Source organism: Bombina bombina, chromosome 5, assembly GCF_027579735.1.
Source record: "Bombina bombina isolate aBomBom1 chromosome 5, aBomBom1.pri, whole genome shotgun sequence".
NCBI lineage: Eukaryota > Metazoa > Chordata > Amphibia > Anura > Bombinatoridae > Bombina > Bombina bombina.
This window is the reverse complement of record NC_069503.1, coordinates 892,648,405-892,671,179: the sequence shown is the minus strand read 5'-3', so window position 1 is coordinate 892,671,179 and position 22,775 is coordinate 892,648,405. Positions and strand designations below refer to the sequence as shown.

Genomic DNA, 22,775 nt, shown 5'->3' with positions numbered 1-22,775 from the left:
ATTCATAAGATTTCAGTCGGACAACATGACGACTGTAGCGTACATCAATCACCAGGGAGGGACAAAGAGTTCCCTGGCGATTTGAGAGGTATCCAAGATCATCAAATGGGCGGAGGATCACTCCTGCCATCTATCTGCAATTCACATCCCAGGAGTAGACAACTGGGAGGTGGATTATTTGAGTCGTCAGACTTTCCATCCGGGGGAGTGGGAACTTCACCCGGAGGTCTTTGCCCACTTAACTCAACTATGGGGCATTCCAGATATGGATCTGATGGCGTCTCGTCAGAACTCCAAGGTTCCACGCTACGGGTCCAGATCCAGGGATCCCAAGGCGACACTAGTAGATGCATTAGTGGCGCCTTGGTCGTTCAATCTAGCTTATGTGTTTCCACCATTCCCTCTCCTTCCCAGGCTAGTAGCCAGGATCAAACAGGAGAAGGCTTCGGTGATTCTAATAGCTCCTGCATGGCCACGCAGGACTTGGTATGCAGACCTGGTGAATATGTCGTCGGCTCCACCATGGAAGCTACCTTTGAGACAGGACCTTCTATTACAAGGTCCATTGGAACATCCAAATCTAGTTTCTCTGCAACTGACTGCTTGGAAATTGAACGCTTGATTCTATCTAAGCGTGGGTTTTCGGAATCTGTTATAGATACTCTGGTTCAGGCCAGAAAACCTGTGACCAGGAAAATTTACCATAAGATATGGCAAAAATATATCTGTTGGTGCGAATCCAAGGGTTACTCATGGAGTAAAATTAGGATTCCTAGGTTACTTTCCTTTCTCCAAGAGGGTTGGAGAAAGGTCTGTCAGCTAGTTCTCTAAAAGGACAGATATCTGCTCTGTCTGTCTTGTTTCACAAACGTCTGGCAGCCGTGCCAGATGTACAAGCGTTTGTACAGGCGTTAGTCAGAATCAAGCTTGTCTACAGACCTATGACTCCTCCATGGAGTCTAAACTTAGTTCTTTCAGTTCTTCAAGGGGTTCCGTTTGAACCTTTACATTCCATAGATATTAAGTTACTATCTTGGAAAGTTCTGTTTTTGGTTGCTATTTCTTCTGCTAGAATTGTTTTTGAATTGTCTGCTTTGCAGTGTACTTCACCCTATCTGGTATTCCATACAGATAAGGTAGTTTTACGTACCAAGCCTGGTTTTCTTCCAAAGGTGGTTTCTAACAGGAATATTAACCAGGAAATAGGTGTTCCTTCTCTGTGTCCGAATCCAGTTTCGAAGAAGGAACGTTTGTTACATAACCTAGATGTGGTTCGTGCTTTAAAATTCTATTTAGAAGCAACAAAGGATTTCAGACAGACATCATCCTTGTTTGTCGTCTATTCTGGTAAGAGGAGAGGTCAGAAAGCTACTGCTACCTCTCTTTCCTTTTGGCTAAAAAGCATCATCCGATTAGCTTATGAGACTGCCGGACGGCAGCCTCCTGATTGAATTACAGCTCACTCTACTAGAGCTGTGGCTTCCACATGGGCCTTCAAGAATGAGGCTTCTGTTGAACAGATCTGTAAGGCAGCGACTTGGTCTTCTCTGCATACATTTGCCAAATTTTACAAATTCGATTCTTATGCTTCTTCGGAGGCTATTTTTGGGAGGTTTTGCAAGCAGTGGTGCCTTCCGTTTATTTTACCTGACTTGTTCCCTCCCTTCATCCGTGTCCTAAAGCTTTGGTATTGGTTCCCACAAGTAAGGATGAAGCCGTGGACCGGACACATCAATGTAGGAGAAAACAGAATTTATGTTTACCTGATAAATTTCTTTCTCCTACGGTGTGTCCGGTCCACGGCCCGCCCTGGCTTTTAGTCAGGTTTAAATTTTTTGTTTTTTGTACACTACAGTCACCACGGCACCTTATAGTTTCTCCTTTTTCTCCTAACCGTCGGTCGAATGACTGGGGGCGGAGCCAGAGGGGGGGCTATATGGACAGCTTTGCTGTGTGCTCTCTTTGCCATTTCCTGTAGGGAATGAGAATATCCCACAAGTAAGGATGAAGCCGTGGACCGGACACACCGTAGGAGAAAGAAATTTATCAGGTAAACATAAATTCTGTTTTTGTAGTCCATGTGCGCCAGTCGCATGTCTCTTCATATGTCAAAAATGACGAATCCGGCTTCCTCCAATCACGGCGTTGCCTCAGGCAATGATTTCCCTAGGGCGGAAGCCATGATTGTAGGCTGCCGTATTCGTCATAGCTGACGTATGAAGTGACGGGCGGCAAGAGGGGGAATCGCTGGAGCGGCTTTCAAGATTGAAAGGTAAGTATTTTAACAAAACGAGTGAAATGTAAAGTTTTATGAATGAAAGGTCCCTTGTTTTTAAAAGGATTTTTAAAAACCGGACACTGATTCATCAAACTTGACATTCACTTTAAAGCTTTGTTGTGGAGTGTCTTTGCCTCCTCCTGGTGGCCAGGAAGTGAATTACCACAAGTAAGGATTTTGTGGACTCATACCACCAATAAAGAAAGGAATTTAACAGTTAAAGGGACACTGAAGCCAATTTTTTTTTTCTTTCATGATTCAGAAAGAGCATGACATTTTAAGCTACTTTCTAATTTACTCCTATAATCATTTTTTCTTCGTTCTCTTCCTATCTTTATTTCAAAGGCAGGAATGTAAATCTTAGCAGCCAGCACCATGGGTAGTGCTTGCTTATTGGAGGCTTACATTTACCCACCAATAAGCAAGCCTAACCCAGGTTCTCAACCAAAAATGTGCCGGCTCATATGCATCACATTCCTGCTTTTTAAATAACGATGGCAAGAGAACGAAGAAAAATTGATAAATAGGAGTACATTAGAAAGTTGCTTAAAATTGCATGTTCTATCTGAATCATGAAAGAAAAAATTTGGGTTTAGTGTCCCTTCAAGCATAAATTATGTTTTCACGTATCCTGTTTTCATTAAACACTATCAGAATTTGTATATATTTGTTTACATTTATCATATGCAAAAAAATACAAAACATACATACAAAGCCAAAATATCTGCCACCTCTCGTTTAAAAAGTATTTGTTTTTCAGATGACTACATCACTATTGGTGCAGACGACGAAGAGCTGGGCGCTCAAATTGAGGAAGATATCCTTTACAAATTATTGTTTGATCTGTTGGAACAAAGTTTAGAATGCCTGGTTACAGAATCTTAGATCAACTGGGGTTCAACAAATTTTGGATCTTGGTTTATTTTGTTCTTAGGACGTGTTTTTGTGTGTTTGTATGTATGTATCAACAAAATGCTTCCATTCGATTGAAGGAAAAAAAATCTTTCACAAATTATGTGCAATTCTCAACACATGATAATTTGTTTTCACTTAATGTGTTTCCAATAACGTTTTATACCAGCTGCAGAGTTTTAATGTATGGACAATTGCTCATTTTAGGTTTTGCATATGAAATAGCTCTTTTTGCTTTTTGATGCCACAGCCTATTAAAATGAGCTGAGCTTACAAGGAGTGCAGATCACCACATCTCACTATTTATACCCAAGGTATACAATTTAGTAATCATGAGTGTGTTATCTTCTGCTGTATCTAGTGTAGTGTATATAGATTTTGTTTGTAGCTATTACTGCAGTATTGAAACTTTAAGTATGAGCGTATACAAATGCAAAAACGGACATTTAAAAATGAAATAAGCCATTTTTAAACATTTTTTTTTACACTCCAGCAGGTAATCTTAAGGTTGAACACTTGTTGCATATAAGTAAACCAGCAAGCAACTGTGTTGTTTGTTTTAAAGTCTTGTGCTTTTTGTGCTATTGTGATAGTATCTTAAAGGGACATTCTGGTCAAAATTTAAATGCATATAGATTAATTACATCTTTGAGTAGAAACGTATTTACGATATACATGTATTGGCAAAAATGCTTCTAGTGTTAACATTTTTCTCTGCACGTGCATATGAAGCATAGCTAGATATTCTTATTGCACCAGCGTTTTAAATACTGCGTTTGCTCAGAGTGCCAGTGGGGCTTGTATCACATCAGCAATAAACAAATTGAGTCATTACCAGATGGTACAAGGACCATAGGCTCTCTGAGCAAGTGCTATGCTTAAAATGCTGGTGCATAGTTAAACATTTTTTTTAAAACATCTATAGCTTTTATTAGAAGCATTTTTGCTAACGCGTGAATATTACAAAAGTGCTTCTATTCAAAACTGAAATGCATCCATGTGGATTCCAATTTTGGCTAGAATGTCCCTTTAAGAAAAACAAGTTTTTTTTCTTTTGTGATTCAGATAGAGCATGCAATTTTAAGCAACTTTCTAATTTAGTCCTATTATCAAATTTTCTTAATTCTCTTGCTATCTTTATTTGAAAAAGAAGGCATCTAAGCTATGGAGCCAGACAATTTTTGGTTCAGCGTCATGGACAGTACTCATTTATTGGTGCTGTCCAATCAGCAAGGACAACCCAGGTTTTTCACCAAAAATGGGCCGACATCTTAACTTACATTCTTGCTTTTCAAATAAAGACACCAAGAGAATGAAGAAAATGTTATAATAGGAGTAAATTAGAAAGTTGCTTAAAATTGCATGCTCTATCTAATTCACGAAAGAAAAAATTTGGGTTCAGTGTCCCTTTGAAGAGGACCTCTTTTCATTGTCACATAACACTTTGTTGTACCTTAACATCTATGCACCAGTATTTCAGGAATTTAAAAATACAGATGCAAAGTACAAGAACAGAGTGAGAAGTAGAATTTCAAACCTCAAGGATGCAAAAAACCCGAACCTGAGAAGAAATGTCCTTTGCGGAAACATTTCTACTGAGCATTTTGCTCGAATGACAGCTGAGGTTAGTACATACCTTGGCATGTACCAGGAAGTTGCTGAAGAACATACATGCATTTTTTATATAAACCAATATTAGTATAAATGCTACTAGTTGTAACAGCTAAGCTTATTGTTTAATTTTTATTTGTCCATCACCTTTCAAATATTAAGTTTCTCTTGTAAGATGTATCAAGTCCACGGATTCATCCATACTTGTGGGATATTCTCCTTCCCTACAGGAAGTGGCAAAGAGAGCAACCACAGCAGAGCTGTCTATATAGCTCCTCCCTTAGCTCCACCCCCAGTCATTCTCTTTGCCTACTCTAAGTAACTAGGAAGGGTAAAGTGAGTGTGGTGACAAAAATTTTAGTGTTTATTTCTTCTGTTAAGTGTGATCAGTCCACGGGTCATCATTACTTCTGGGATATTACTCCTCCCCAACAGGAAGTGCAAGAGGATTCACCCAGCAGAGCTGCATATAGCTCCTCCCCTCTACGTCACTCCCAGTCATTCTCTTGCACCCAACGACTAGATAGGATGTGTGAGAGGACTATGGTGATTATACTTAGTTTTATATCTTCAATCAAAAGTTTGTTATTTTAAAATGGCACCGGAGTGTGTTATTATCTCTCTGGCAGAGTTTGAAGAAGAATCTACCAGAGTTTTTGTTATGATTTTAGCCGGAGTAGTTAAGATCATATTGCTGTTTCTCGGCCATCTGAGGAGAGGTAAACTTCAGATCAGGGGACAGCGGGCAGATGAATCTGCATAGAGGTATGTAGCAGTTTTTATTTTCTGACAATGGAATTGATGAGAAAATCCTGCCATACCGATATAATGTCATGTATGTATACTTTACACTTCAGTATTCTGGGGAATGGTACTTCACTAGAATTACACTGTAAGAAATACATAAAGCTGTTTAATAACTAGAGATTATGTTTAACGTTTTTGCTGGAATGTAAAATCGTTTTCATTTACTGAGGTACTGAGTGAATAAATGTTTGGGCACTATTTTTCCACTTGGCAGTTGCTTAATCTGTTTTCTGACAGTTTCTGTTCTCCCTCACTGCTGTGTGTGAGGGGGAGGGGCCGTTTTTTGGCGCTTTTACTATGCATCAAATATTTCAGTCAGCAACTCATTGTATTCCCTGCATGATCCAGTTCATCTCTACAGAGCTCAGGGGTCTTCAAAACTTATTTTGAGGGAGGTAATTTCTCTCAGCAGAGCTGTGAGAATTATAGTTTGACTGAGATAAAAAACGTTTATTCTGTAATTTGTTTCCTGCTTTCAGAATTTGTTATCTTTGCTAATGGGATTAAACCTTTGCTAAAGTTGTGTTATTTACAAGGATTGAGGCTATAACTGTTTCAATTTATTAATTTTCAACTGTCATAGATCTTCTGTGCTTCTTAAAGGCACAGTACGTTTTAATATTATTCTAATTGAATTGTATTTCCAAGTTACAAGTTTATTTGCTAGTGTGTTAAACATGTCTGATTCAGAGGATGATACCTGTGTCATTTGTTGCAATGCCAAAGTGGAGCCCAATAGAAATTTATGTACTAACTGTATTGATGCTACTTTAAATAAAAGTCAATCTGTACAAATTGAACAAATTTCACCAAACAACGAGGGGAGAGTTATGCCGACTAACTCGCCTCACGTGTCAGTACCTACATCTCCCGCTCAGAGGGAGGTGCGTGATATTGTAGCGCCGAGTACATCTGGGCGGCCATTACAAATCACATTACAGGATATGGCTACTGTTATGACTGAGGTTTTGGCTAAATTACCAGAACTAAGAGGTAAGCGTGATCACTCTGGGGTGAGAACAGAGTGCGCTGATAATATTAGGGCCATGTCAGACACTGCGTCACAGGTGGCAGAACATGAGGACGGAGAACTTCATTCTGTGGGTGACGGTTCTGATCCAAACAGACTGGATTCAGATATTTCAAATTTTAAATTTAAACTGGAAAACCTCCGTGTATTACTAGGGGAGGTGTTAGCGGCTCTGAATGATTGTAACACAGTTGCAATACCAGAGAAAATGTGTAGGTTGGATAAATATTTTGCGGTACCGACGAGTACTGAGGTTTTTCCTATACCTAAGAGACTTACTGAAATTGTTACTAAGGAGTGGGATAGACCCGGTGTGCCGTTCTCACCCCCTCCGATATTTAGAAAAATGTTTCCAATAGACGCCACCACAAGGGACTTATGGCAAACGGTCCCTAAGGTGGAGGGAGCAGTTTCTACCTTAGCTAAGCGTACCACTATCCCGGTGGAGGATAGCTGTGCTTTTTCAGATCCAATGGATAAAAAATTAGAGGGTTACCTTAAGAAAATGTTTGTTCAACAAGGTTTTATATTGCAACCCCTTGCATGCATTGCGCCGATCACGGCTGCAGCGGCATTCTGGATTGAGTCTCTGGAAGAGAACATTGGTTCAGCTACTCTGGACGACATTACGGACAGGCTTAGAGTCCTTAAACTAGCTAATTCATTCATTTCGGAGGCCGTAGTACATCTTACTAAACTTACAGCGAAGAATTCAGGATTCGCCATTCAGGCACGCAGGGCGCTGTGGCTAAAATCCTGGTCAGCTGATGTTACTTCTAAGTCTAAATTGCTTAATATACCTTTCAAAGGGCAGACCTTATTCGGGCCCGGGTTGAAAGAGATTTTCGCTGACATTACGGGAGGTAAAGGCCATGCCCTGCCTCAGGACAAAGCCAAAGCCAAGACTAGACAGTCTAATTTTCGTTCCTTTCGTAATTTCAAAGCAGGAGCAGCATCAACTTCCTCTGCACCAAAACAGGAAGGAGCTGTTGCTCGCTACAGACAAGGCTGGAAACCTAACCAGTCCTGGAACAAGGGCAAGCAGACTAGGAAACCTGCTGCTGCCCCTAAAACAGCATGAATTGAGGGCCCCCGATCCGGGATCGGATCTAGTGGGGGGCAGACTTTCTCTCTTTGCCCAGGCTTGGGCAAGAGATGTTCAAGATCCCTGGGCGCTAGAGATAATATCTCAGGGATACCTTCTGGACTTCAAATACTCTCCTCCAAGAGAGAGATTTCATCTGTCAAGATTGTCAACAATCCAGACAAAGAAAGAGGCGTTTCTACGCTGCGTACAAGAGCTCTTGTTAATGGGAGTAATCCATCCAGTTCCACGATCGGAACAGGGACAGGGGTTTTACTCAAATCTGTTTGTGGTTCCCAAAAAAGAGGGAACTTTCAGACCAATCCTGGACTTAAAGATCCTAAACAAATTCCTAAGAGTTCCATCGTTCAAGATGGAGACTATTCGGACAATTTTACCTATGATCCAAGAGGGTCAGTACATGACCACTGTAGATTTAAAAGATGCTTACCTTCACATACCGATTCACAAAGATCATTATCGGTACCTAAGGTTTGCCTTCCTAGACAGGCATTACCAGTTTGTGGCTCTTCCATTCGGATTGGCTACAGCTCCAAGAATCTTCACAAAGGTTCTGGGTGCTCTTCTGGCGGTACTAAGACCGCGGGGAATCTCGGTAGCTCCATACCTAGACGACATTCTGATACAAGCTTCAAGCTTTCAAACTGCCAAGTCTCATACAGAGTTAGTGCTGGCATTTCTAAGGTCACATGGATGGAAGGTGAACGAAAAGAAAAGTTCACTCGTTCCACTCACAAGAGTTCCCTTCCTGGGGACTCTTATAGATTCTGTAGAAATGAAGATTTACCTGACAGAGGACAGGCTAACAAGACTTCAAAGTGCTTGCCGCACCCTTCATTCCATTCAACACCCGTCAGTGGCCCAATGCATGGAGGTAATCGGCTTAATGGTAGCGGCAATGGACATAGTACCCTTTGCACGCTTACACCTCAGACCACTGCAACTGTGCATGCTAAGTCAGTGGAATGGGGATTACTCAGACTTATCCCCTTCTCTGAATCTGGATCAAGAGACCAGAAATTCTCTTCTATGGTGGCTTTCTCGGCCACATCTGTCCAGGGGGATGCCATTCAGCAGACCAGACTGGACAATTGTAACAACAGACGCCAGCCTTCTAGGTTGGGGTGCCGTCTGGAATTCTCTGAAGGCTCAGGGACAATGGAGTCAGGAGGAGAGTCTCCTGCCAATAAACATTCTGGAATTGAGAGCAGTTCTCAATGCCCTCCTGGCTTGGCCCCAGTTGACAACTCGGGGGTTCATCAGGTTTCAGTCGGACAACATCACGACTGTAGCTTACATCAACCATCAGGGAGGGACAAGAAGCTCCCTAGCTATGATGGAAGTATCAAAGATAATTCGCTGGGCAGAGTCTCACTCTTGCCACCTGTCAGCAATCCACATCCCGGGAGTGGAGAACTGGGAGGCGGATTTCTTAAGTCATCAGACTTTTCATCCGGGGGAGTGGGAACTTCATCCGGAGGTCTTTGCCCAAATACTTCGACGTTGGGGCAAACCAGAGATAGATCTCATGGCGTCTCGACAGAACGCCAAGCTTCCTTGTTACGGGTCCAGATCCAGGGATCCAGGAGCAGTCCTGATAGATGCTCTGACAGCACCTTGGGACTTCAGGATGGCTTACGTGTTTCCACCCTTCCCGTTGCTTCCTCGATTGATTGCCAGAATCAAACAAGAGAGAGCATCAGTGATTCTAATAGCACCTGCGTGGCCACGCAGGACTTGGTATGCAGACCTGGTGGACATGTCATCCTGTCCACCTTGGTCTCTACCTCTGAAACAGGACCTTCTGATACAGGGTCCCTTCAAACATCAAAATCTAACTTCTCTGAAGCTGACTGCTTGGAAATTGAACGCTTGATTTTATCAAGACGTGGGTTTTCTGAGTCAGTTATTGATACCTTAATACAGGCTAGGAAACCTGTTACCAGAAAGATTTACCATAAGATATGGCGTAAATACCTATATTGGTGTGAATCCAAAGGTTACTCTTGGAGTAAGGTTAGGATTCCTAGGATATTGTCTTTTCTACAAGAAGGTTTAGAAAAGGGTTTATCTGCTAGTTCATTAAAGGGACAGATCTCAGCTCTGTCCATTCTGTTACACAAACGTCTGTCAGAAGTTCCTGACGTCCAGGCTTTTTGTCAGGCTTTGGCCAGGATTAAGCCTGTGTTTAAAACTGTTGCTCCACCATGGAGTTTAAACCTTGTTCTTAATGTTTTACAGGGCGTTCCGTTTGAACCCCTTCATTCCATTGATATAAAGTTGTTATCTTGGAAAGTTCTATTTTTAATGGCTATTTCCTCGGCTCGAAGAGTCTCTGAATTATCAGCCTTACATTGTGATTCTCCTTATTTGATTTTTCATTCGGATAAGGTAGTCCTGCGTACTAAACCTGTGTTCTTACCTAAGGTAGTTACTAACAGGAATATCAATCAAGAGATTGTTGTTCCTTCTTTATGCCCAAATCCTTCTTCAAAGAAGGAACGTCTACTGCACAACCTGGATGTAGTCCGTGCTCTAAAATTTTACTTACAGGCAACTAAGGAATTTCGACAAACGTCTTCTCTGTTTGTCATTTACTCTGGGCAGAGGAGAGGTCAAAAAGCTTCCGCTACCTCTCTTTCTTTTTGGCTTCGTAGCATAATTCGTTTAGCTTATGAGACTGCTGGACAGCAGCCTCCTGAAAGAATTACAGCTCATTCTACTAGAGCTGTGGCTTCCACTTGGGCCTTCAAGAATGAGGTCTCTGTTGAACAGATTTGCAAGGCTGCAACTTGGTCTTCGCTTCATACTTTTTCCAAATTTTACAAATTTGACACTTTTGCTTCATCGGAGGCTATTTTTGGGAGAAAGGTTCTTCAGGCAGTGGTTCCTTCTGTATAAAGAGCCTGCCTATCCCTCCCGTCATCCGTGTACTTTTGCTTTGGTATTGGTATCCCAGAAGTAATGATGACCCGTGGACTGATCACACTTAACAGAAGAAAACATAATTTATGCTTACCTGATAAATTCCTTTCTTCTGTAGTGTGATCAGTCCACGGCCCGCCCTGTTTTTAAGGCAGGTAAATATTTTTTAATTTATACTCCAGTCACCACTTCACCCTTGGCTTTTCCTTTCTCGTTGGTCCTTGGTCGAATGACTGGGAGTGACGTAGAGGGGAGGAGCTATATGCAGCTCTGCTGGGTGAATCCTCTTGCACTTCCTGTTGGGGAGGAGTAATATCCCAGAAGTAATGATGACCCGTGGACTGATCACACTACAGAAGAAAGGAATTTATCAGGTAAGCATAAATTATGTTTTTAAATGGTACCGGTGTGTACTATTTACTCTCTGGCAGAAAAGGGATGAAGATTTCTGCAAGGAGGATGATGATCTTAGCACTTTGTAACTAAGATCCACTGCTGTTCTCACAAGGGCAAAGAGTACAGGAAAACTTCAGTTGGGGGAACGGTTTGCAGGCTAAGCTGCATTGAGGTATGTTCAGTCTATTTTTTTCTAGACAGACTGTGTTAATTCTAGAAAAGGCTGGCAATATCCCCATGAGGGAAGTGTAAGCTGTATTCAGACACTTAGTAGGAATTCTAGCTTGCATTAAGGGCTCATTAGTTACTGGTGACACAATGTTCTGAAGTAGGGGTAAGGGATTTGTTATCTGAGGGAGAAATTTCTGATTCAGGAAAGACGGTCCCTTAGCAGATTCTGATATGTCAGCCTTTAAATTTAAGCTTGAACACCTCCGCTTATTGCTCAGGGAGGTATTAGCGACTCTAGATGATTGTGACCCTATAGTGGTCCCAGAGAAATTGTGTAAAATGGATAAATACTTAGAGGTACCCGTTTACACTGATGTTTTTCCAGTCCCTAAGAGGATTGTGAATATTGTTACTAAGGAGTGGGATAGACCAGGTATTCCGTTCGCTCCCCCTCCTGTTTTTAAGAAAATGTTTCCCATACCTGACACCATGCGGGACTCGTGGCAGACGGTCCCTAAGGTGGAGGGAGCTATTTCTACTCTTGCTAAGCGTGCAACTATTCATATCGAAGACAGTTGTGCTTTTAAAGATCCTATGGATAAAAAATTAGAGGGTCTCCTGAAGAAAATTTTTGTTCATCAAGGTTTTCTTCTCCAACCTATTGCGTGCATTGTTCCGGTAACTACTGCAGCTGCTTTCTGGTTTGAGGCTCTAGAAGAGGCTCTTCAGATGGAGACTCCATTAGAGAATATTATGGATAGAAATAAGGCCCTTAAGTTGGCTAATTCTTTCATTACAGATGCCGCTTTCAACTGGCTAAATTAGCGGCAAAGAATCCAGGTTTTGCCATTTTAGCACGCAGGGCGTTATGGCTTAAGTCCTGGTCTGCTGATGTGTCATCAAAATCTAAACTTATGAACATCCCTTTCAAAGGAAAGACCCTATTCGGGCCTGAACTGAAAGAGGTTATTTCAGACATCACTGGAGGGAAAGGCCATGCCCTACCTCAGGATAAAACAAATAAAATGAGGACCAAACAAAATTTTCGTTCCTTTCGGAACTTCAAGGGTGGTCCCGCTTCAACTTCCTCTGCTGCAAAGCAAGAGGGGAATTTTGCCCAATCCAAGTCAGTCTGGAGACCTAATCAGGCTTGGAACAAGGGTAAACAGGCCAAGAAGCCTGCAGCTGCCTCTAAGACAGCATGAAGGGGTAGCCCCCGATCCGGGACCGGATCTAGTAGGAGGCAGACTCACTCTCTCTTCGCTCAGGCAAGAGATGTTCACGATTCCTGGGCTTTAGAAATTGTGTCCCAGGGATATCTTCTGGACTTCAAAGACTCCCCCCCCCCCCCCCCCCCCCCCCAGAGGGAGATTTCACATTTCTCAATTGTCTGCAAACCAGACAAAGAGAGAGGCGTTCTTACGCTGTGTAGAAGACCTACATACCATGGGAGTGATCCGCCCAGTTCCAAAAGAGGAACAAGAGCTAGGATTTTACTCAAACCGGTTTGTGGTTCCCAAAAAGAGGTAACTTTCAGACCAATCTTGGATTTCAAAATTCTAAACAAATTCCTCAGAGTACCATCATTCAAGATGGAGACTATTCGGACCATTCTACCAATGATCCAGGAGGGTCAATATATGACTTCCGTGGAGTTACAGGATGCGTATCTACACATCCCTATTCACAGAGATCATCAACAATTCCTCAGATTTGCCTTTCTGGACAGGCATTTCCAGTTTGTAGCCCTTCCCTTCGGGTTGGCCACGGCTCCCAGAATTTTCACAAAAGTGCTAGGGTTCATTTTGGTGGTGCTAAGGCAGCGGGGCATAGCAGTGGCGCCTTGTCTAGACGACATCTTAATTCAGGTGTCGACTCTCCAACTAGCCAAGTCTCACACTGACATTGTGTTGGCTTTTCTGAGATCTCACGGGTGGAAGGTGAACATAAAAAAAGAGTTCTCTTCCTTCTCACAAGAGTTTCCTTCCTAGGGACTCTGATAGACTCGGTAGAAATGAAAATATTTCTGACGGAGGTCTGAAAATCAAAACTCTTAACCACTTGCCGAGCTCTTCATTCCATTCCTCGGCCATCAGTGGCTCGGTACATGGAGGTAATCGGGCTCATGGTAGCGGCAATGGACATATTTCCTTTTGCCCACCTACACCTCAGACCACTGCAACTATGCATGCTCAAACAGTGGAATGGGGATTATGCAGATTTATCGCCTCAAATAAATCTGGACCAGGAGACCAGAGATTCTCTTCTCTGGTGGTTGTCTCAGGACCACCTGTCTCAGGGAATGTGTTTCCATATGTCAGAGTGGCTCATAGTAACGACAGATGCCAGCCTGCTAGGCTGGGTGCAGTCTGGAACTCCCTGAAAGCACAGGGCTTATGGTCTCAGGAGGAAACTCTCCTCCCGATAAACATTCTAGAACTGAGAGCGATATTCAATGCGCTTCAGGCGTGGCCTCAGCTTGCTGCGGCCAAATTAATCAGATTTCAGTCGGACAACATCACGACTGTAGCTTATATCCATCATCAAGGAGGAACACTGAGTTATCTAGCGATGATGGAGGTAAGCAAAATAATCCGATGGGCGGAGGATCACTCTTGCCATCTCTCAGCAATACATATCCCAGGAGTAGAGAACTGGGATGCGGATTTCCTAAGTCGTCAGACTTTTCATCCGGGGGAGTGGGAGCTCCACCCAGAGGTATTTGCCCAGCTGATTCAGCTATGGGGCACACCAGAATTGGATCTGATGGCGTCCCGACAGAATGCCAAACTTCCTCGTTACGGGTCCAGGTCCCGAGATCCCCAGGCGGTACTGATAGATGCTCTAGCAGTGCCCTGGTCTTTCAATCTGGCCTATGTATTTCCACCGTTTCCTCTCCTCCCACGTCTGGTTGCCAGAATCAAGCAGGAGAGGACTTCGGTGATTCTAATAGCACCTGCGTGGCCACTCAGGACTTGGTATGCAGACCTAGTGGACATGTCATCGGTTCCACTGTGGTCTCTGCAAATGAGGCAGGACCTTCTAATCCAAGGTCCATTCACGCATCCAAATCTAATTTCTTGCGTCTGACTGCTTGGAGATTGAATGCCTGATTCTATCAAAGCGTGGTTTCTCTGAGTCGGTCATTGATACCCTGATTTAAGCTAGAAAGCCTGTCACCAGGAAGATTTATCATAAGATTTGGCGCAAATATTTTTATTGGTGTGAATCCAAGGGTTACTCATGGAGAAAGATTAGGATTCCTAGAATATTGTCTTTTTTCCACGAAGGATTGGAGAAGGGATTATCAGCTAGTTCGTTAAAAGGACAAATATCTGCTTTGTCTATTCTTTTACACAAATGTCTGGCAGATGAGTTTCAAACGTCGGCTCGAAGAGTGAGTTATCTGCTTTACAGTGTGACTCACCTTCCATGCAGATAAGGTGGTTTTGCGTACCAAACCTGGGTTTCTTCCTAAGGTTGTTTCTAATAGGAATTTCAATCAGGAGATTGTTGTTCCTTCACTGTGTCCTAATCCTTCCTCAAAGAAGGAACGTCTGTTACACAATCTTGATGTGGTTCGTGCTTTAAAGTTCTACTTACAAGCAACTAAAGATTTCCGTCAAACATCTTCATTGTTTGTTGTTTATTCTGGTAAACGGAGAGGTTAAAAGTCTACGGCTACCTCTTTCCTTTTGGCTGAAAAGCATCATCCGTTTGGCTTATGAGACTGCTGGCCAGCAGCCTCCTGAAAGAATTACTGCTCATTCTACTAGAGCAGTTGCTTCCACATGGGCTTTTAAAAATGAAGCTTCTGTTGAACAGATTTGTAAGGCGGCGACTTGGTCTTCGCTTCATACTTTTTCCAAATTTTACAAATTCGATACTTTTGCTTCTTCGGAGGCTATTTTTGGGAGAAAGGTTCTACATGCAGGGTTGCCTTCTGTTTAAGGTCCCTGTCTTGTCCCTCCCTTCATCCGTGTCCTAAAGCTTTGGTATTGGTATCCCACAAGTATGGATGAATCCATGGACTCGATGCATCTTACAAGAGAAAACATAATTTATGCTTACCTGATAAATTTATTTCTCGTGTGATGTATCGAGTCCACGGCCCGCCCTGTTTATTAAGAAAGGCAATATATTTTTATTTAAAAAACTTCAGTCACCACTGCACCCTATAGTTTCTCCTTTTTCTTCCTAGCCTTCGGTCGAATGACTGGGGGGTGGAGCTAAGGGAGGAGCTATATAGACAGCTCTGCTGTGGGTGCTCTCTTTGCCACTTCCTTTAGGGAAGGAGAATATCCCACCAGTATGGATGAATCTGTGGACTCGATACATCACAAGAGAAATAAATTTATCAGGTAAGCATAAATTATGTTTTCTTGCATTATCTGTAACAATTTAGTAAATCTGCTATATTTTTACGCATATTATTGTCTGTTGCCTTGCTTTTTGCATACTGTATGAAAAGTATTTAAAAAAATAAATATATATATATTATACTGGTTTCAGGAAATGGCAAGTGATGAGTTGAAAGAAATGCGTAAAAACTTGACCAAGGAAGCCATACGGGAGCATCAAATGGCTAAGACTGGCGGAACAGAGACTGATCTCTTCACTTGTGGCAAATGCAAGCAGAAGAATTGTACCTACACTCAGGTATGGGCTGTGTGTAATAGCAGAATTAAATGCACTTCACACCTTTACTTAGCTTATTTGTGCAATGCTAGCAAACTAGACAATTATAAGTGGATTGTCTGCTTTCTGTGTATAGTTTGCAATTTATATTATACTTTAAAAAAGTAAATACATAAACACTACAGAAGAAAGCATTTTACATGTGTATCAAGCTCCTATCCTTTGCAATAACATCACTTTCTATTGTCACAGACTTTATAAAACATTACATTACACAAGTATAAAGTTTAGTTTAGAATGTAAAAGTAATGTCCAATATTATGAGTTGCTTATTCTTTATCCCCCCCCTCCTTCCTGAGTGTACATTATATAGCGGCAGTGGTGGTTCCTTTGGTCTCCATGTCAGTATATTACAATTCCAGTGTAAAGTGCCTCACATGGGCTTTTGCAGGCTTTTTTTTTTTTTTTGTCTTTTTTATTCAAAAACTTTCCAAAAAGCCCAGATTGTAATACGCCTTTTAAAATGCATATTTATAGTAGGCATGGGGAAATTCAGGATTTGGCATTCATTTGCTAAACAAATGCTGAATGTGACTGCAGGCAGCAACATTCAGCTCATTTTGATGATATATATATATTCCATGTATGGGGATTATTTGTTAGTGGTAAGTCTGTCCTTCAGAAAACAGTTTTCTTTCTAATGACACGATGAGTCCACGGATCATCGTTAATTACTGTTGGGAATATAACTCCTGCCCAGCAGGAGGCGACAAAGAGCACCACAGCAAAGCTGTTAAATATCTCCTTCCTTCCCTCCCACCTAAGTCATTCTCTTTGCCTACGTTAAGAGCAAGGAGGTGGTAAAGTAGGTGTTAGTAAAAGATTCTTCAATCAAGAGTTTATTACTTTTTAAGTAGTACAAGATTTTGCTGCTTTGTTCTGGGGTGTAGCCGTTGTCCATATCAGTCTCTTCAGTAGAGCAGTGGTGGCTTTAGAGCAATGGGAACTTGTGGGACATAATTCTCACTGCGCCTCCCATATATTTATGCTGCCCTAATCCTGATAGCCTAAGTAAGATTACTCAGGCTTTATCCTTTTTCCACAGGGCTATGTGAGAGAGAGGACCTCTCAAACCTGGTGAGCTGCCTTGCTGTCTGGCAGATTTTTTTTTTTTTTTTTTTTTTTAGTAATTTTTATTTAGGTTATAAACTTAACATACAGCTTTATCAGTAAAATGTAAAATATCAATACTTAAAGTTGCATATGAAATGCAGAGAGAAATAAAGCTCTCTCTACTGAAATCCTCGTTTTTACAGAGGACACCCTTTGCGTATACATCATCTTTACATGTTCTTACAAGTCCTTTAACAATAATCTACAAAGGCGTGACCTTTAATGTAGTGGTTTAGTCTTTAGAGGCATTACATTAGTATGGTAGAATGTGTTACGGACTCCTGTGGGCAAGGAGGGTCCCCAGACCCCTCTCGGCTGTTAATTTGTTAACTCATGGGTCAGTCCGATTTCCCCCACACCTGGCTTCTCACATAGGGGGTTTAGTAGGTGTATATAGCGAACATCTTAGAATCTAGGTAAATATAGGGATTAAAGGGATAGGAGGGTATCAGTTACCAGTCACCACTCCACACCTGTCAACTAATCAGGCTAGGGAGTTTTGCGGGTCCACATTGATTTTCAGGGTTCCCATATGAGACAATAATCATTCAATTGCCTACGCTCTCTAGCGACATAGTTTCTTTCATGTAATTAGCAAGAGTCCATGAGCTAGTGACGTATGGGATATACATTCCTACCAGGAGGGGCAAAGTTTCCCAAACCTCAAAATGCCTATAAATACACCCCTCACCACACCCACAATTCATTTTTACAAACTTTGCCTCCCATGGAGGTGGTGAAGTAAGTTTGTGCTAGATTCTACGTTGATATGCGCTTCGCAGCAGGCTGGAGCCCGGTTTTCCTCTTAGAGTGCAGTGAATGTCAGAGGGATGTGAAGAGTATTGCCTATTTGAATTCAATGGTCTCCTTCTACGGGATCTATTTCATAGGTTCTCTGATATCGGTCGTAGAGATTCATCTCTTACCTCCCTTTTCAGATCGACGATATACTCTTATATACCATTACCTCTACTGATTCTCGTTTCAGTACTGGTTTGGCTATCTACTATATGTAGATGAGTGTCTTACGGTAAGTAAGTCTTATTTTATTATGACACTCTAAGCTATGGTTGGGCACTTTCTATGTAAAGTTCTAAATATATGTCTTTAAACTTATATTTGCCATGATTCAGGATAATCAGTATTCCTTTAATATTCAGACTGTCAGTTTCATTATTTGGGATAATGCATTTTAATTCAATTTATTTTTCTTTACCTTGAAAATTTTCAATTGATCATTTTTCCCTGTGTGCTGTTAGGCTCGCGGGGGCAGAAAATGTTTCTTTTTATTGCGTCATTCTTGGCGCAGACTTTTTTTGCGCAAAAATTTTGTCATTTCTGGCGCCGTAGTTGACGCCGGAAGTTTTATTCTGTTAATACGACATTTTTGACGCATGTGTATTCAGACATTTTTTTGCGCCAAAAAATGTGGGCGTCGGTTCTGGCGTCAGAGGATGTGGCGTCATACTTGGCGCCAAATATATGGGCGTTGTATTTAGCGCCAATAATGTGGGCGTCATCATTGGCACCAAAAAATGTGGGCGTATCTTTTGTTTCACTTTTTTTCCTCACATTATTTAAAGGGACTGTGAACACTTGATAAATAAAAACTTATACTGTTTAATTATCAGCTATTATTATAAAAAATAATCTTATGCAGAGAAAAAGCGCAGTGGAAGCGTTAAAAACATTTATTTTATTGATTCACAAAATACCCTTTTCTGGCCGCCTATCTAAGAAACCTTTTTTTCCTACTCCTTCGTCAATAGCCCCTGCATCCAACTGCCGTTCGAACGTCCGTCTTCTCCTTTCCTCACAGCGCGCGTTCCCTCTTGACGTGCGCATGCGCAGTGACATCCTTAGTTCTGCCTTATACAGAATCGCAATGCTTCGTCGTGCATTGCGATTCTGTGTGTCTGATAGAGCGGTGAGTCACTCCTACAGACGAATGAGCAACATGATTAACATTTCAATTACTATTCTTATATATTTTTGAAACGTTCACAATATGATGAAATATATTAAACAAAAAAAAACATTTGCCAAAATTATGATCAACTAAATATACACTTTTAATTTATGGGGCATTATTTGTGGTGCATTACAAACATTGCACTTACCCAAAAAAAAATATATTTTTTTAAATTGCTCGTTATAGTTTAGGGTGGGTTGCTAAATGATTCTCTTTGCAAGCGATGAGGAACTTGAATGTAACATAAGCAGTGAATTGCAATGCGCTTTGCATCGCGATCCACTGCTTATATTGTGAAGTAGACTTGTGGATTTGCGCAGGCGCAAGGTTACACATAATGCGCGCTCCGGGTATAGAGATGGGAGGAGGAAGTGTCTGTATGACGTAAGTGCCCTGCAGCGCTGACTTTGATATAGATTTTACTCAGGCTGCATGGGCGGACGGAGCGGTAAATAAGATGTAAAGAAAAAAAAGTGAGTTTTATTTGCTTCCGCAGCGCTTACACTCTGCACAATATAATAATTATATTACATTTCTACTTAAAAATTTATATGGTGGGTAAGAAATAAGAAAGTTTACAGTCCCTTTAAACCTCATTTCTCCAACATAGGTGTGTCCGGTCCACGGCGTCATCCTTACTTGTGGGATATTCTCTTCCCCAACAGGAAATGGCAAAGAGCCCAGCAAAGCTGGTCACATGATCCCTCCTAGGCTCCGCCTACCCCAGTCATTCTCTTTGCCGTTGTACAGGCAACATCTCCACGGAGATGGCTTAGAGTTTTTTAGTGTTTAACTGTAGTTTTTATTATTCAATCAAGAGTTTGTTATTTTAAAATAGTGCTGGTATGTACTATTTACTCAGAAACAGAAAAGAGATGAAGATTTCTGTTTGTATGAGGAAAATGATTTTAGCAACCGTTACTAAAATCCATGGCTGTTCCACACAGGACTGTTGAGAGCAATTAACTTCAGTTGGGGGAACAGTGAGCAGTCTCTTGCTGCTTGAGGTATGACACATTCTAACAAGACGATGTAATGCTGGAAGCTGTCATTTTCCCTATGGGATCCGGTAAGCCATGTTTATTAAGATAGTAAATAAGGGCTTCACAAGGGCTTATTAAGACTGTAGACTTTTTCTGGGCTAAATCGATTCACTATTAACACATATTTAGCCTTGAGGAATCATTTAATCTGGGTATTTTGATAAGATTATATCGGCAGGCACTGTTTTAGACACCTTATTCTTTAGGGGCTTTCCCAAATCATAGGCAGAGCCTCATTTTCGCGCCGGTGTTGCGCACTTGTTTTTGAGAGGCATGACATGCAGTCGCATGTGTGAGGAGCTCTGATACATAGAAAAGACTTTCTGAAGGCGTCATTTGGTATCGTATTCCCCTTTGGGCTTGGTTGGGTCTCAGCAAAGCAGATACCAGGGACTGTAAAGGGGTTAAAGTTAAAAACGGCTCCGGTTCCGTTATTTTAAGGGTTAAAGCTTCCAAATTTGGTGTGCAATACTTTTAAGGCTTTAAGACACTGTGGTGAAATTTTGGTGAATTTTGAACAATTCCTTCATATTTTTTCGAAATTGCAGTAATAAAGTGTGTTCAGTTTAAAATTTAAAGTGACAGTAACGGTTTTATGTTAAAACGTTTTTTGTACTTTGTTATCAAGTTTATGCCTGTTTAACATGTCTGAACTACCAGATAGACTGTGTTCTGAATGTGGGGAAGCCAGAGTTCCTTCTCATTTAAATAAATGTGATTTATGTGACAATGACAATGATGCCCAAGATGATTCCTCAAGTGAGGGGAGTAAGCATGGTACTGCATCATTCCCTCCTTCGTCTACACGAGTCTTGCCCACTCAGGAGGCCCCTAGTACATCTAGCGCGCCAATACTCCTTACTATGCAACAATTAACGGCTGTAATGGATAATTCTGTCAAAAACATTTTAGCCAAAATGCACACTTATCAGCGTAAGCGCGACTGCTCTGTTTTAGATACTGAAGAGCATGACGACGCTGATAATAATGGTTCTGAAGGGCCCCTAAACCAGTCTGATGGGGCCAGGGAGGTTTTGTCTGAGGGAGAAATTACTGATTCAGGGAACATTTCTCAACAAGCTGAACCTGATGTGATTACGTTTAAATTTAAGTTGGAACATCTCCGCATTCTGCTTAAGGAGGTATTATCCACTCTGGATGATTGTGACAAGTTGGTCATCCCAGAGAAACTATGTAAAATGGACAAGTTCCTAGAGGTCCCGGGGCTCCCAGAAGCTTTTCCTATACCCAAGCGGGTGGCGGACATTGTAAATAAAGAATGGGAAAGGCCCGGTATTCCTTTCGTCCCTCCCCCCATATTTAAAAAATTGTTTCCTATGGTCGACCCCAGAAAGGACTTATGGCAGACAGTCCCCAAGGTCGAGGGAGCGGTTTCCACTTTAAACAAACGCACCACTATACCCATAGAAGATAGTTGTGCTTTCAAAGATCCTATGGATAAAAAATTAGAAGGTTTACTTAAAAAGATGTTTGTTCAGCAGGGTTACCTTCTACAACCAATTTCATGCATTGTCCCTGTCGCTACAGCCGCGTGTTTCTGGTTCGATGAGCTGGTAAAGGCGGTCGATAGTGATTCTCCTCCTTATGAGGAGATTATGGACAGAATCAATGCTCTCAAATTGGCTAATTCTTTCACCTTAGACGCCACTTTGCAATTGGCTAGGTTAGCGGCTAAGAATTCTGGGTTTGCTATTGTGGCGCGCAGAGCGCTTTGGTTGAAATCTTGGTCAGCTGATGCGTCTTCCAAGAACAAGCTACTTAACATTCCTTTCAAGGGGAAAACGCTGTTTGGCCCTGACTTGAAAGAGATTATCTCTGATATCACTGGGGGTAAGGGCCACGCCCTTCCTCAGGATCGGCCTTTCAAGGCCAAAAATAAACCTAATTTTCGTCCCTTTCGTAGAAACGGACCAGCCCAAAGTGCTACGTCCTCTAAGCAAGAGGGTAATACTTCTCAAGCCAAGCCAGCTTGGAGACCAATGCAAGGCTGGAACAAGGGAAAGCAGGCCAAGAAACCTGCCACTGCTACCAAGACAGCATGAAATGTTGGCCCCCGATCCGGGACCGGATCTGGTGGGGGGCAGACTCTCTCTCTTCGCTCAGGCTTGGGCAAGAGATGTTCTGGATCCTTGGGCGCTAGAAATAGTCTCCCAAGGTTATTTTCTGGAGTTCAAGGGGCTTCCCCCAAGGGGGAGGTTCCACAGGTCTCGGTTGTCTTCAGACCACATAAAAAGACAGGCATTCTTACTTGTGTAGAAGACCTGTTAAAAATGGGAGTGATTCATCCTGTTCCATTAGGAGAACAAGGGATGGGGTTCTACTCCAATCTGTTCATAGTTCCCAAAAAAGAGGGAACGTTCAGACCAATCTTAGATCTCAAGATCTTAAACAAGTTTCTCAAGGTTCCATCGTTCAAGATGGAAACCATTCGAACAATTCTTCCTTCCATCCAGGAAGGTCAATTCATGACCACGGTGGATTTAAAGGATGCGTATCTACATATTCCTATCCACAAGGAACATCATCGGTTCCTAAGGTTCGCATTCCTGGACAAGCATTACCAGTTCGTGGCGCTTCCTTTCGGATTAGCCACTGCTCCAAGGATTTTCACAAAGGTACTAGGGTCCCTTCTAGCTGTGCTAAGACCAAGGGGCATTGCCGTAGTACCTTACTTGGACGACATTCTGATTCAA

The 22,775-nt window shown here is 42.0% G+C and overlaps 1 protein-coding gene across 2 annotated transcripts in view; it reads left to right on the top strand.

The window, feature by feature from the left end:
* Positions 1 to 22,775, top strand: part of TCEA1 (transcription elongation factor A1) — a 180,146-nt gene that overhangs the window by 118,794 nt on the left and 38,577 nt on the right. For both annotated transcript variants that reach the window (XM_053715043.1, XM_053715042.1), the window contains exons 6-8: positions 3,039 to 3,095; positions 4,660 to 4,814; positions 15,748 to 15,894. In XM_053715043.1, the coding sequence (XP_053571018.1) occupies positions 3,039 to 3,095; positions 4,660 to 4,814; positions 15,748 to 15,894 (359 nt within the window). The remainder of the gene's footprint in view (positions 1 to 3,038; positions 3,096 to 4,659; positions 4,815 to 15,747; positions 15,895 to 22,775) is intronic.